General features: G+C 45.5%; 1 protein-coding gene across 1 annotated transcript in view; it reads right to left on the minus strand.

Moving 5' to 3' along the window:
* The window catches only part of KCNMB2 (potassium calcium-activated channel subfamily M regulatory beta subunit 2), a gene marked incomplete at its 3' end in the record, with an annotated part of 141220 nt that overhangs the window by 4436 nt on the left and 120760 nt on the right, over positions 1–16024 (minus strand). The window contains exons 2-4 of the mRNA XM_082287914.1: positions 10332–10442; positions 4156–4326; positions 1492–1687 (exon numbers count right to left, since the gene is read on the minus strand). Of these exons, the coding sequence (XP_082144040.1) occupies positions 1492–1687; positions 4156–4326; positions 10332–10442 (478 nt within the window). The remainder of the gene's footprint in view (positions 1–1491; positions 1688–4155; positions 4327–10331; positions 10443–16024) is intronic.

Below are 16024 nucleotides of genomic sequence, written 5' to 3' on the forward strand. Positions count from 1 at the left end.
TTTAATCAAATTGAGGCGTGCACATCATGATTTTGCTTGTGCCCCAGCAGGAAGTGGGGTCCGTCCTGCCTCAGGCTTCACACGCAATGAGTGCCTCTTCCTGCACTAATGCCAGAGCAGAGGGGAAAAAGAGGGGACTCTTCTCCATTTCATACTCACATCCAGAGGACTCCATCTCTCAGTCATGGGAGTTAATTATCCAGCAGAATAAGCAGCCTAGTGCAACCATGCCGTGCTTTGACTAAATTTAATATCACTTCATCTTAATATGCAGAAGTAATTTGGTCTACTGAACGGCTGCCATAAATAGAAACACAATAGGTTACGTTGTCAGCAGCCTGAAACAGGGCTGTGCTGTTCCGGGGTGTGCTTTGCCAAGCGCCCACAGTTTGGGGTTCAGTGACCTTGGATAATCAAGCAGTTAATGCAGATCTGGCACCTGTAAGTCTAATGATTCCACTGCGTGCCTGCTCACTCCAGCTTGTATTCTCACAGATACCGGCGCTGTCAGCATGAGAAAAGGAAGGTGGGGAGAGGGACAATTCCCTGTCCCATCCTGCCGTTCTTTGTGGAAGGAGCGCGGAGCCACCTGCGAGGGCGGGCACTGGCCGGGAGTGATGCACAGCCCCGCGCCAGCCACACAGCTGTGACTGCCACTGGAGGGGACGCGCCTTCTCTGCATCTGCTGCCTCGCTACAGCCTCCAGACAGGAGCTCTCTCCATCCCACCTGGATGGCGTTACACTGGAGCGTGTACGTGCAGAGGCAGAGAGGGGAATTCTTCAGACTTGCTTAAGATAATTCTTTAAGATCAATGTCTGGAATCAGGGAAGTTGTGTTGTAAAGATGGGGTGACTCCTTGGCTTATTCACTCCCCAAAGCCAGGCCTTTTGTTTCTGTGCTGCTGCTTTTGTCTTGGCAGTCGTCACTCAGCAAACTTTCAGGAACTTTGCAGGGTAAGTGCTGTGCCTGGACCCCAGCAGCTCAGCTGACCTCAGTGGAGCTGCTCAGGTGCAGAGCTTGTCACCAGAGATGGAGATGGACTCTTGTCTCTCCCTGCCACCTTGCCTGGCCTCGCCGAAAGGAGTATCCATTCTCACTGCCACATGGATGCTCCCTGCACATTTCTAGGGGTGTTCACTGTCATGGGGAGCCATGCCTGGGTAGGAAGTGACTTGTCCACAGCTCCATGAGAATATCAGTGTGACAAGTGCTCTGTGCTCCCCTGCTCTTGTAAAGCACTTGCAAAGGACGAGGGAGGCTCCCGCCCTTGGGGCACAGCACCCTCTGTGGAATGGGTGGAGGCAGAAAGCTGCCCCTCTCCAGACACATGAGCTCAGTTTGTGCACTGATTTCTGCTTTCTCTGCTCTGTATTTACCAGTGAAGCAGGAGCTGGAAGCCTTATATTGATTTAAAGTGAGGAATGGATATAATGAGATGAGAAGCCCTCCAGAAACCCATTTAGGAACAAATTTTATTTCGTGCTCCTACCTCAGAATTAATTTTCATTGTTTCTTCAGTGTGGTAGAGTAGAAGCTTCTGGCCAGAAGAGGTGAGATTAACATACACCTGCAGGCAGGGGTACTGGGAGATTTTCCAGCACTCTGGACCGCAGTTAAATGAGCAGTTGAAGGTTTCTGTGATGGATGCATTGAGAAGCGAGCACTGAGTCTCTTCTGTCCAGACACTAAGCAGGAAAAAAAGAGAAATTAGAGCATGGCAAGAATAGGCAAATAAGCACTAAAGCCATCTCAGGATTCCCATCAGAGATATACTGGGGGCGTCTTAAAGGAGAGGCTACGTGTTGCAGGGCATTGAGCAAAGCCTGGGCTGTCTCATGTCACACATCACAGAGAGTGTTTTATTCTGTAGTACCCAAAGCTTAGCCTTTGGGCACAAAACTACCCTATTCACCTATGCCTGTGTATAAATGAAAAGTGAACTGGAACTTTGACCCTGAAGAAGGTATATTTGAAAGGATGTCAAGCAGAGAGAGAAGAAAACTGAGCAGCTTGCGCTGGGGAGAGCATGACACACACAGTTGTGCATGACAAGGCACCCTGAGCCAAGACTTGATGGTTAACTAAAAGTCCAGGTCAATTTAAAGTGAAGGTTGAGAGGACAATTTTGAATTAGCAGGGTATATATTCTCACATGCATGAGGACACAGGATCTCACGAGTGGTACCTCATGCAGCCGTACCTATGGGAAAGCTTTTCCTAGTGGCAGCTCGCTCAGTTTTCTGTAAGTTAAGTCAGTGGTTGTAACTTTTCTGGAGGATTTCGTCTTATCTCCAATTCACCAGAGGCTAAAACTGGAATGATGGAGCCTGGCTGTGCACTAGCAATGTTCACTAGCATGTATTTAAAAATCTACAGTTGTGTTTTCCTTGGGGAAAGGGCAAACTGAAGGCTCTGCAAAAAGCCCTTGTGGCCTGGGGGAAGGTTTCACCCAGGGTTCCCTTTTAATCGTGCTCAGCCCCTCAACTCGCTCCCAGTGTGGCTGTCCTGCCCTACAATGAAGGGGATGAGGGTCTGCTTGCCCCTCACAAAACCTATGAGAGGCTTTACATAGTAAGTGATATCAAAGATTTCTGACTAATTCTATTGCTGTTTTGCTTTAGCAGTAATTATGCTTGTATATTCTGTTTCACATTTGTATTAAATTAAGCTATGTTTTCTGGGGGGAAACGGAATGAAAGGATCTTTTTCCCCTCACAGCAAGTATTTGTTGGAGGGGTATTGCTGTGAAAGAGAAGAACCCCTGAGGAGATCTGGCTGTGTGAAAAAAAGTGACAGCAAGGACTCTGGGTTGTCTTCTCCTCACTTTCACCTTTCTGGCTGCTGTTTTATTCATGCAGGGGGGTAATAAGGTAACACCTACCCACCACAGACTTGTGAAGATGGAATAGTTGATACTTTGCAGGTGCTTTGATATCTTCTGGCAATTCTTTTTCCACGTATCTTACAATATAAATCAACTCTTTCCATGTGAGCAATTTTGACCTTAGCAGCCTCTGCAATTGACCCTGATATTGCTGAAAGGGCTGGGAAAGCAATTTGGAAGAGCAAATGCTCTTGGAAACTTAACAGGTGTTCATCTCAGTTTTCAAAATCTAAATTTTGCCTTGATTTAAAACGGGACAAATAACTTTATCACACAAATAAGATGCTGCCAATCAGTACAGCTCATCCTCATCTGTATTCCTTGTCACTGCAGGGTCAAGAGGGAATATTCTCATGCATGTGCACCAGTATATTTGAGGATGCTCATACCTGTTAACTGTAGGCACTTATTGCATGTGCCTAAAGAAGAAGCCTGTGGAGTTTAACCCAAAGTGTGCCAGGTATGTACCCCTGCCTTAGTGTGGTTTGGGGCACGGCAGACTAATATTTTGATGCCTCATTACACACTTTTCATTCTCTTAGCTCCACAAATCAGGGCAGAAAAAAACCACCCCTGACAGCTTTATTGCAGTCTGTGCTGGATTTTAAATACAGCTGATGCTTGAAAACTGATTACAAATGTTGTTAATGAATCACAGGACGAACTCTCTGCTCGGTGGCAGAGGAGGAAGACAGAGAAAGCCTAGAAAAATTAAGTGCAGTGCAGGAATGATGAAAGATGGTCTTCCACTTTCAGCAGATTACTATCATGAGGATTTCACTTCTTAAAATTAAATTAATAACCAACATGGAAAGCTACATGTTAGAAAGAGCTTGATTTCTTTCCCAAATTAATTCTCCATCCTTCATTTGGAAGTGTGCTGTTTTTCAAGGCTGAAAATTATTTTTTGCTCTTTTGTCCTGAGTCTGGGCTTTGCAGCAACAGCCCCTGAGAAGCTTATAAGGTTCAGCAGACTGCAGGCCAGCTGATATGGATATTATACTGGTGTTAAACTGTGCCAAGTCTAAAGCCTGTGGATCAAGATTTTGTCAAACAGGAATCTAATTCTTCCCTCACTTTATGCCAGTATTACTCAAATTGCTTTTCACTGTGGCTGTGCCTGATTTATACTGGGGCAAGGAAGTGCAGGGTCAGGCTTATGTTGACCAAAGGAAAAATTATAAAACTTTAATAAAAAGAGTCAAAAGAATAAGCCACATGAAGTCAGCTGGAGCAGGGGTGTGAGACCAGGGACGACCATGAAATTACCTTTGCATGTAGGACCGTAGCAGCGTGATTCCCAGCAGGAAGTACATCATGATAGAGCACACCATCATGGCCAGCCCGAGGAGTATGGCCCGGTCTTCTCCAGCTTTTAGGGCTGTGACTGTTTTCCTTTTGTCCAGTAGGTCATGATCCCTGATTTTTTGGTAAATATTTCTGAGGTTGAAAATAATACATTCTTATGTGAAGTTCATATTTAATCATCAATGCAACCTCTACAGGGTGGGCAGTTCCACCTCCATACCCATCTCATGGAGAGAAAGGCTTAAAGGTCCTCAGGTGTCCTTTTTCAACGGATTCACTCTGACCTGGTGGAAACTTATTCATCTCTAAAATAAATAACAGCCATTTCTGAAAAGGTAAAAACCCCTTAGAGCAAATAAAAAAGTTAGACACTTGTGCCAGCTCAGTAAATCGTTCTTTGGAACAGCCTCTTTGGCTCAGTAGAACTATTCCAGAGGTGCCTTTGACCTGCCAGTGCCATCTTAGGCCACCAGAAGATGTTCAGGTGTATGAGGTGTTTTTTCTTCAGCTGGATAGGGTAACAGGTCTTATGTTACCACATGTAGGATATAGCCTGAAGAAAGTCATCATTAATATTATCTGAAAGGACCATGCTCTCTTTTGATTCACTACAGGCTATTGGTTTGGGCAATTTTCCGCCCTGAGCGTGACTCAAAGCTCATGAAACACTGTGGGGATTTTGCAGTTGATTTCTGTGTTTTTTTTTTTTTTTTTTTATTGAAATCTTATTTACTTTATTCATAAACCAGCTTTTTGGAAGCCCAGTTACTCATTACAGTGAAAACCCTCTCAGAGAATTATCCACCAGAGCTATTTGTTCTGGGATTAAAAAAAAAAGAAAAAAAAAAAAAAGAAAAGGAAGATACAACAAACCATTCCCCCTTCAGCAGAGAGTCCTTTGCATTTTCTAACCATAAGTCCTTCTTTCATCTCCGAGCCTTTGATGATTCAATGGGTCATGAGGACACAATGGTGGAGAAGGAAATATTTGAGTACATTTCAAACACACTCAAACTTTGTGGGTTTAAAATGTACTTACAGACCTGAGGCTGGTCAAAATCTCCTGTGTTTTCTGTTATGGTTCTTTTGAATCATCCAGGCAGCACCGGAAGCATGTGAACCGCACACCTCTGAGCCCTGGCACCACCATAACATGGACACAGTAGTACACGTGGGAGAAGTTCCTCTTCCACTGTCTGCAAAATGGCAGGTGAGCAACATCAACGTCACTTTGGGCTCTAGCAAACCCACCACTCGTTTAAGCTGAAGCCACCAAGTTTCACTCACCCGTGGAAAAAAAATTCACTGAGTCAGACCAACCAGAGAACTTACATTGACTATTAAGGACAAAGAAATAGAGAGAAGACAGACGTAAAATCATACATAAACACAGTAGAAGCAACAGCAAAAAATATGTTTAATCATAGACTCCATGAGACTGGAACTGAATTTCTATTTAGATGATGAGTCACAGTCAGGAAAAGCACATATGGTGTGGGGTTTTATAGCAAAATCTTGCTTAGATGGTACTGCAGTCAATAGTCTCCTGTGCCTAAGAACCCTTGAGGTTTTTTTATGTAATTTAAATCTTTAGATGTCCATGGTTTCTCTTCAAAACCATCCTTTAAAGCTTGTCAGTGTTTTCCTAGTTGGAAATGAAATGGTAATTCAGCCTGTCAAGATTTTCTCTGCTGTTCAGGAGAAAAAATATATTGTAAGCTGGCAGATGCAATTGCCTTCAAAGAAGTAATGTAGAGTAATAATCTAATGTTACTTTTCTATTATTATTTATCAAACTGTATTTAACTGCTGCTGTTAGGATTTGCATTGCTCCCAAATGGAAGCAGACAGGAAGGCAGAGATTGTCATGCAGTTCCAGCACATTAAATGATCACACAGCATAACTTATGTCAACGTGGAGGCATAAAACAGGCCCAGTGCAATCACTCACTAATGTCATAGGATATAAAAGGGATACAAATGGACAATTTAAAAACAAATAGCTAATTGAGATTGGTTACAAGTGCTTCCCATGTGGCCTTGAGCCAAGGAACATGCCATAAGAGGGAAAAAAAGGGTCGACTGAAGGGTGTGTGGTGGAAATGAGTTACCTGGCAAGGGTGACTAGTGACCACCTGCCAGGTGCACCTTCCAAGCTCACCTACCATAGGGAATAAAACTAAAGAAGGCTCTGCCTCAGAGGTCAGGCTTGGAGCACTGCTTCCATTGCTCTTCTGTAAATATTTGTTATTCAAAGCCCTGAGCAACAGCAAAGTGATAGCCTGGTACACCTCACTGAGGGCTTTTTCCCCTCAATCCCTGCCAGGAGTCAGCCAGCCTGGTGACCCTGCCTGGTGGGTGGTGGTGTGGCACATGCCAGCCCATGACAGCAGTCCTGCCACAGCACAGGAGACAGCACTGAGCAACCCTCCCTCCTCCTCCTCCTCACACTTGTGCCTGCACTGGGGAGGTGTAAATCCTCTCCGTGTGATACTGGGAACATCTGCTGTTACAAAACTTCACACTTTTGCCCCTTAGAGCCCTGGTTTCGGGAACAAAAGATGTTGTGCCCAGTATTTGGCCAGTGGCAGGGCAGCCCCAGCAGCTCCCTCGCTGGGGCAGCAGCAGTGCCCTGCACAAGGGTGTGCAGCCGTGTCGGGGTGGGTTCGTGCACCTGTGAACTTTTGGCACAACTCAGGAGCCTCTCTCTGCTCGGTCAGCTGGAAGAATGCCGTGCTTAGCTGGCTGATTTTGGATCCCAGAGCTGCACAGCCACAGTCAGCTGCCTCTGTGCTGTGTTTAAGTACAGATCGCTGCATCCCAGACTCTCTCGTCCGGGTGACTCCGTCTAATGCTTGTGGTTACCTGGGATAGCTCCTCATACGACCTCAAGGGGGGCTAGTTGTTTTTAAAGAAGTCCCAGCTGTCAGAACATGGGGTCTCCCCACCCTGTGCAAAGACATTTAATAGGAAGCAAACCTCCAAGGAGAAAAGGTCTTTTTGCACTTGGTCGTTTCCAAACTGAAGTTCTCCCCTGGTTAATTTCCATGTCCTTTTTGCCAAGTTGCTCAGAGAATAAGGGTTGGCTCCTCTCCCTGGCCTCAGATGCCAGAGAGGAAATCTCAGCCGTGACTGTGCCTGCTGGGGACAGAGCAGAGATTTCCCTCTCCACGTTCCTGCACAGCAGCAGTGCTGGGATCCCTCTGCAATGTGGTCAGCAGATCCTTCTGTATCTCCTGCTCCAAAATGAGCAGTTCTAGGAGCTCTGTAAAGAGTGTTAAGTGTCCTCATGGGAAAGCTAGGATAACCAGGCACCTGCAATTACGTTATTTATTTCAGATAAACACAAATTACCTACCTTCAAAGCCCTCCCCTGGCAAAGAGACCATGGAGTGACACAGAGGGAGACCTTGCCTCCTCTGGCACCACGCAGTTGTGGGGCTTGTCAGACAGGAGTTGCCTGCCTGCCTGAATAATTCAGAATGACTTTGAATTCCCATTCACTTCTCTACTATCACAGTGGTTATGCAGATGTCATTCAGATTACCTCACGGTGAGGTGTTTACTGATATCAGAAATCCTTGAATGCAATGGTCAGATACTACTCCTGCATCTTACCTGCAGAATTCCCTGTGCTCAGGGATTTTTCTGCTCAGAAGCCAACTTCTTTACATTTTTCTTTACAGGTATGTTTGGCTGCATCAGTTTTTGCTAGTAGACCTATGGCAACAGGAAATATCTCTGGAGCTCTCAGAATAGACTCAGTGATAGTTGTGGAAGGATTCCTATAGATATTAACAGATTTGCTCACTCAGTTCCTTCCCTCTTCCTCACCAGGCTGGACAAAACTGAACCAAACCAAACCAGTGCCTTGTGTTTCCAATGGTTGCAATGTTGTGCAGAGCCTCTTTGACAGCTGAGAAAGAATGAGGGCTTGTCTAGTTTTTCAAAGCATAAAATGTGGCAGCTGGGGAATAGTTGATGGCTAAAATGGCAATGAAATACAGATATTTTGGTGCTGATCCTGCAAAAAGAGATGCCTGAGAGATACCTTCCACCCAGGCAGAGGTGATTCCTCTAGAGCAAGTGACTCATTGCAGCACAGTTAATATTATGGTGCAATCCCTGAAAATTCTGTGGTCGTAGCATATGTTGGGTGACAAGTTTGCTGATCCATATGACAATCTTCCTGTCTGAAGGTTAAAGAAAAAATCCCTAGGAAAGGGTCATTTAAGGTGAGTCATTTCTCTAAAAGGCACCACCTGTTGGATATAATGATGGCACTGGTGACCTTACATGTGTTAAAAATCACTGCCAGACACTGGAGGATGAGTTTCTCCCACTAACAGCACTTGCTCTGTGTTCACACCTCTCCTCTGCTGCCATCAGTCCTCAGGCTGCCATCAACACTCTCTTATTTCCATCTTCTTTTCCTCCCTTTCCCTCCTGCATTTTATTAATCACTCACAAGATACAAAGAAGTCCTTCTGTAGAGCTCTACAGACCCTCTTAGGAAACAAACCCACCCAATGGCTTGTCAAGATATCTGAATTTACCATGGCTGGTGTGTAGGCACAGAGATACTGCTCCCTTTTTCCCTGTTTCTGCAGGCAGGCAGGGATGAGCTCTGCCTGGGTTTATACTGACCAGACTCTGGTGAACCCTCAGCCCAACTTCAAGGCATGGTGAGAGTCAAAGGCTGTGCAAATCAGGAGTACATGGCTTCCAGCCAGCCCAAAATGTGGGTAGATATCTCTTCCAAGTGTCTAACCTTGGACCATGACTGTGTCCTAATGTAGAAGAATATTAGCCTGGGGAAAATTTGATTAAAGAAGAGACTTGCAGAAGTACAGGAGGCATTTAGACAACCAGCCTCAATGAAAGTTCATGCTGCCAAGCTGGCCTTTTTGTCTTCAAAATATCTGTTTGGGATCAGATAATCCAAAGAGCTGAACACCTATGCAATCTTTGCAGAAACATTTAGTGAATTGGCCAATTTTCCAAAGAATCTCAGGGTCCTGAGGGTAGCTCTGCTCCTGAATTCAGGAGTGCATTTTCCGGAGCAGATGCCAGCAGTAATGTCTCATTAGAATTACTGAAGGGTGTGTTTCACTAATTGTCACTGTAGATACATTGATATCCATTTTTGTTTCACTGGAGTCTGACTTTTTGTGATTACACTTAATAATGACTGCAAGAGGAACTGAAGAAGAGGTGGGAAGGGGCAAAGGAAAGAAAAGAATGGCAAATGTGTCCTTGTTGTGACAAGACAAGCTGTCCAGCAAATCTTACTACAAAGGAGAGGGATTTTGGAATGATGAGTCTGAGCATTACCGACAATTGCTCTTTCATCATTGATATTTAACTTCTTTCGTTCCCAGCTGAGCACTGCCTTTGTCTGTGGACTTCAAACCTCTCCTTCCCTTCCTTTCTCTTTGGCATATTTCCCTGCTCCCCTGGGAGATCCAGTAACTCATTTATTCCTCTGTCTGCTTCAGCCTGTTCCCTCCAGCAACACCACTCAAGTGGGCTGGCGAGACACCAGCACACTTTCAAGCAGCTTAACAACCCCAGCTACTGCACAATGTGTTGCACACACCCTCATCCTCACGTGTGCACGTGTGTAACCAGAAAACCTTTCTGGCAGCTGGAAGCATCCTCCAGGTGTGTAACAGCTGTGTGGGGCAGTGATCTGGCTGGGGGACAGGAAGCACTGTGTTTGTGTGCTGTCCGGAGGGGGTGCAGGGCCAGTGTGGGTGATGGCTGGAAGCAGGACACCTGCAAAAAGTATAAAGGCTTCACAGGGCTTGGAGCTGGGGCTGCACACCTGTGGCTGGGGATTAGTGTGCTTTTAAACCTGTGCTGACCTCAGAGATGGTCACGGTGTGTTGCTCATGTCCTGAGAACAAGGAAGACTTTGGCCGTGGCTCTGGCATTGCCCCTCTGCTCTGTTTTGGCTTGGTACAGTAACCCTGGCACTCCTGTGCCTGGTGGAGCAGCAGCCGGGGTTGTGAAGCACAGGAAGGACAGCCTTTGCATCCCTCCTACTTCTCCAGTGCCACCACTGGGGAGAAGCTACGGGCCACATCCATAAATATTCAAACCCATAAGAGACAGTCAGCACAGGTGCCGTTTACCTTTTCTCATCATGTCTGTAAGATGTAGATCCCCGGCCACTGGTCCAAATAAACATTTTAGAGGGTTGCCCAGTGTTGGCTCTGCTCGCTGCAGTGGGACGATGGAAGGACCTGGGGGAAGAGGGATAATTTTTGTCACTGCCCATCCAACATGGCAGAGCACACAATATCCAGCATGCCAGATCCCCTGTGGCCATGCCCAGCGTGCTCTGAAGATGGACCATGTGTTAACTCGAGGTGAAATGTAAAATAATGGGGATGAGAGATCCCTGTGTGAGAATGGAGAATAAATCCCTTTAGTCCCACTGGCAAAAGGCGAGGCTGGCTAATCAGGCTTGGCTGTGCTCCACACTGCAAAGGATTCACACCACGGGCAAGAAATCATCAGTAGTTTAAGAAAAGGTAATAGCTGTGTCCAATGTTCTTATGGCAGTATTTTTCGGGGACAAAATGGCTATTGTTTCAGCACATGCACACTCATTACAGATATTTTGTTGTTCTGCAGCTCTCCTTAAGGTGAGGCTCTCAGGGAAGGTGTCAGAATGAGGCACAGGTATGAGATGTAAATGCGACATTTTGTGGAAGTGTAACCCATATGACAAAGATATTTTTTCCCATGGAGAAATTCCTATCCCGAGGCCATTTGGCCAGACCAGTTAGATCCCTGCCCAAGAATTCTTTGTTTCACTGCAGGGTATGAGACCTGCTGCCTTCTCTCAGGGGCTCAGGCTATATTGGACCTGCTAGTGGGGCTATGGCTCCCCTCGTAGCCTCTTTTAATTTCTTCTGATTTTAGTGAGGCCCAGTTAAAAATCTCCATCTCTGAGAATTGGGCCATTCTTATGAGGGCCGTATTTTGCATTATTTCACAGCACAATACTTTGTGTTTTTAATGCATTCAGATAAAAGCTTAAGGAAAAAAATAAAAAGAAATATTCCAAATACCAAATACTTCATTGTGAAGTTTTTCATACACTGAAGGCCATTCTTTAGCTCACTGAAGAATAAACCTGATGGCTGATGCTGTCAGCAGAGAAGGCACATGATCTGAGAAAGACTGTAACATCACTGTCTCCATAATCATGCAAAGGGCTAATTTCAATATTTGCATAGTGGTGAACCAGGAGAATACTTAAATACTATAGAGGTGGCTGCAGGGGAAGACTGACATGGACAAGAGCCAAAATCCATCCTTGTACAGACAGGCTGATGGGTGCTGATGGACTGGGCACTCCACCTGGAGTCAGCCCAGAGCCCCCACCACAGGGTCTATGACACAGCCCCAGGCCAAATTCACACCCTGGCTGGGCAGCTGTCTGGGCAAACTGGCCAAACTGGCGTTCCTGCCACCTCCTCCCTGCTGGGATCCTGCTGCCATGCTCAGAGATGCTGGCTTGGGACTGGGACCTGCAGACAAGGACCTTGCTTAAAACAAGAGGTGGCAATATTTAATGAAGCTTTTGACTGCACTTGTGAACAGTAAATTGGACAAGAAGATGGTCCAAAAGAAGGGAGGAGGAAGAAGTGGAAGCTCCCCCAGTCCTTTCCCTGATTCTGTGGTCATCACTGCAGTCTGAAGGCCAAGAACAACTCTGTTCTTTCCTTACAACCACTGTAGTCAAGTACTGGGGAATAAACTACAAGATGAGGCACTTCTTCTCTGAAATAACTATAGTAAAATAGCATCTGCTGGGATCTAATCAATACAGCCAAAACGAAGTGTTTTTATAGTGATATTGGTCAGAAATTTCACTTGTAAGACCTTGAGCCAAATCCTCACACTGCTGGGTAAGATTTCATCCACATTACCTCAGACAACACCACAGTGACCACCCAGCTGGTGCTTCTGCTCCAAGCCGTACAGGAGGGGTCAGACAAACTACCCAAGGGCCACATCAGATTCTGGACTGAGCCTGTCCCAGGCTGAGTCCCTTAATGCTGGAAAATAAAATTATATATTTGCCATTGCACCCTTTAGGATGTCACACACGACAGGAAAGTCTGGCTGGTTGTGCTGCCACAGCCTGAGTGGTCCCAGAGCCATCAGGAGATGGTGATGGATGCTATTAGAGAGGCTGTTCTTAATTAAGCAAAACTTAGGCACACATTAGAGGTGATCAGCAGCTTCTGCCACCTGTCTGAGCCTACAGGGACACTCAGGCAGGACTCCCTGGGTAGCAAGGCAGATTTATAAGCTCCAGAGCAAAGTGCAGGAGCACTGCTGGGCTGTGAGCTGGGTCAGGGCATCTGTCCCACTGAGGGGATGCCAGAGAAGGAAAAGGAATGCTTCTCTTCCCAGTGAAGTGGGAGTGATTTCAGACTCCCTTATAGTGCCAGTGCCCTGGAGCAGTCCATATGTGACAGCTTTAATGCTGCCTGCTTCGTTAGTTGAGCAATCCAAGCTAACTACCACTATTTAACACACAATTGCACACCTAATTTTGTGTAAAATTGTAACACTGATGACATCATAATGCTGCTCCAGAGGTGGACATAAGTGACTGACGTCCATGGTTCCTTCAGACAGGGGTTAGATGTCAGATGAAAATCTTTTGTGCACCAGCAACAATACAACCTCCCCAAGACCCATCTTTGAAGGCCTTTGGAGGATTCATAACCTCTGACGTTGCAACCTACATGAGCATGCCCTGCCCCATCAGGTCAGTTAGCAAACTTCCACACCTTTCTCCCATCCTGGGTAAGTCCCTGGGCAGGATTGAGAACTTTGTTCCTTCCCTGCCCCCTCTCTCTTTTCTGAGAAAACAAGTATCACTACTTTTTCTTGGCTTTTTTTTCCCATTGTTTTTTAGAGTCAGCTGCTGGCAACTTATTTTTATCATGCAACAAGTAATCAGCCTGTGAAACTCATTACTGCAGGATGTGAGCCTCGCATTCGGAGTGGATTGTGTAATTGCTTGAACAGACGGAGAACCTAAAGTCACAACAATACCTGTTAAAAACAGTGGAGAAGAGATGCTTCAAGCTGCTTTTTGACTGTTTGGACTCTGTGGGGGATATTCCTGTAAGGCAGGTTGTCCACATACTGCTGTACTTGATGTGACTTTTGTTAGTCAGGATGCTGGGTGGGACTCTGGGTTTTCTGCCTGACCTTCCTTGAACTTCTCTGTCTCCTTCACTCTTTACACAGTGTGGCATCAATGCAGTTGTCTCTTGACACGGTTGCTACAGAGACAGGCAAGGAGGCCAAGCTTTGGTTTTTACAAAACACACCTCATTCTTCATATCTGAGTCTATTCTGAGTAAATGCTCAAGGTTAAAGGCAGAAATGCAGAGAAAGAGTGCACAGTCTGGTACAAATACATGAGTCTGTGATGCTGTCCCACTCCTCCCATCTTCTCCTGTTCTCATCCTCCTCTTGAACATTACCTTCTGGTGGATTTCATGGAACTCACTAGAAAATCTGACAAGATTTCCACTTTTTCAGCTATTGTGAGATGAAGACTTGAGATAGCTCTTACAAGATTAGAACTATTCTGCCCTGTCCTAAGGAGTATCAACATGTCCACCTAACAGCAACCACCTGACTGAGGATTTCAGTGTGAAGAAAACACACCAGGATAGCATTTGCTTCAAATTGCTCCAGAAAAGGATGTAGTTCCAAGGGTGAATCACAAAATCCCTTAGCTGGTACCTTGGGGACTATATTATATGCTCTGTTGTCCTCACTTTCACCCTGGGTTGGCTGCTCTCCTCCCTCTGTCTTCAGTTTGTGTCATGACTGGTATAAAAGTCCCTTACCTCCAGGTCCCCAGAGCTGTGAACAGCCAAGAGACATGTTGCAGACCATGTTTTTGGATAGAAAGCTGGCTTTTATATGTGTGTTTGCTTGTCATTGCCTCTGTCTACGTTTATGTTAATTATAGGTTTTCTGAGACCCTGGAGAGCCATTTATGATACCATCTAATGAGTTTTTTTCCCCCTTATGACATTTCATTTCCTGGGCAATGTGGCCACTGTAAAAAGAGAAGCACTTGCATTAATTTTTCCTCATAAAAGACACCCTGAGTAATCAAAAGGCAACAAAAGCTAAATATTCACCTAAAGATACAATCACTGACCACCTCAGCTCTGTCTGAATATACCCACGTCCACCCTGTCCATGCTGACAAGTCCTGGATGCTTTATCCCATTATTTCCTGGCCAGAGGATTCATTTGAACCCCAATGCAGTTCTCTGGAAACCCCAAAGTTTTCCTGCTAGTCCACATGTTAACGTCTCCCTGTGCCACCACACAGCTGCCAGTGCCAGTTCTTGGACAGACGGGTCAGTTGCTGTTGAGTGATGGGAAATATTTGGTCTCTCACGCCTGGATAGACCCTTTTTTGGTGTGGTCCCACCCACCATCACCCATGAGAAAAGGAAGAGACTGAAACCAGACATCAAAGACAACCTGCAAGGAACAACCTGCAGTTGTTCACTTTGAGGTGAATTTACCGAATATGGACAATTAGACTTTGTGTCCCAATAGGTCTTACCCGTGCCTCTTTCTGGTGATAGAATATTCTCTTGTAGCTTTGATGAGCCAGAAAAAAGGGAAAAGTGGTGTGTGATGAAGGATGGGAGAATAAATTGTTGAATTTTTGATGTAAAGTGTAGCCTGACTGGAGGGTAGCCTGGCTTTCAGGTGCCTTGGAAGAGCATGGAAGAGTTTCCCAGGCAGAGTGATGGAAGTAACTACTGTATTAAGATGCTCCTGTCTGATTCAGGAAATGATCCAGGGCAGTTTTCCAGTCCCGGTATTGAAAGAATGAAAGAGCTGTACCTAGAACCCTTGTCTGCATCCAAAACAAGAGAGAAAACGCACACCAAGGACAGAATTAAGCTAACTCACAAAAGAAATACATCTGCATTAGCAGAAGACAGTCACCACTTAGGGAACATTTGATGCTCTGGCAGCAGCAGCTCTGAATTGAGAAGCAGCAAAAGCAACATCAAAGGATGAATTTGTGCCTCGTGAGGGAACTTTGGTGCTCTGCAGCTGATGGGCGTGGGGCAGGACAGAGTGACACTAATTGCTGCTCTTGTTGCAGCATCTCAGGAGCTCCAGCTGTACTGACAGACTACTTCAACCAGCAGATGACCTTGAATCTGGGGTTCCTCCTTATGGCAAGGGGAAAATGGACAATGGGCAGCTGGTGCTAATATACTGACATGAGTATAAGAAGACTGGTGGTTAATGATGCTTCATTAATGATTCACCTCTATTTCTGACCCTGCTCCAAAATCCCCACAGAGCTAAGAGCTGAGCTCTCCATCTAGATTTTAAGTTGAATGAGGGAGACATCCTGGACATAGAGTGGTCTTTCTGGGCTCCCATGTCACAGACAAGTCTAGGACATTCCAAAGGAGGAGAATGGAGCTGCTGGTGACAACAGAAGCCATCGCATGGAGGTGCAAAACACAGTGTGTAGAACATAGTGAAATTTAGGTATGATTTCTAAGGCAATAGTTCTTTAAAATTGAAGTAATTCTTGGCAATTGTTGATTCCCTCTTTCCAGTATATACAGGAGAAAGAGAGGTATTCAGAAAGGCTGAGGTATCTGTATCTCCCTGCTATGTAACAGTATGTTCACACTTCAAAATTAAATATTCCAACGTAACCTCTGAATCTTTGTTTCCGTCTCATGATGGTTTTCTCTCCGGTGCGGACTTTCTGTGTTTTGAAAAAGTT

The sequence above is a fragment of the Coloeus monedula genome, assembly GCF_965178545.1.
Source record: "Coloeus monedula genome assembly, chromosome: 10".
Lineage (NCBI taxonomy): Eukaryota > Metazoa > Chordata > Aves > Passeriformes > Corvidae > Coloeus > Coloeus monedula.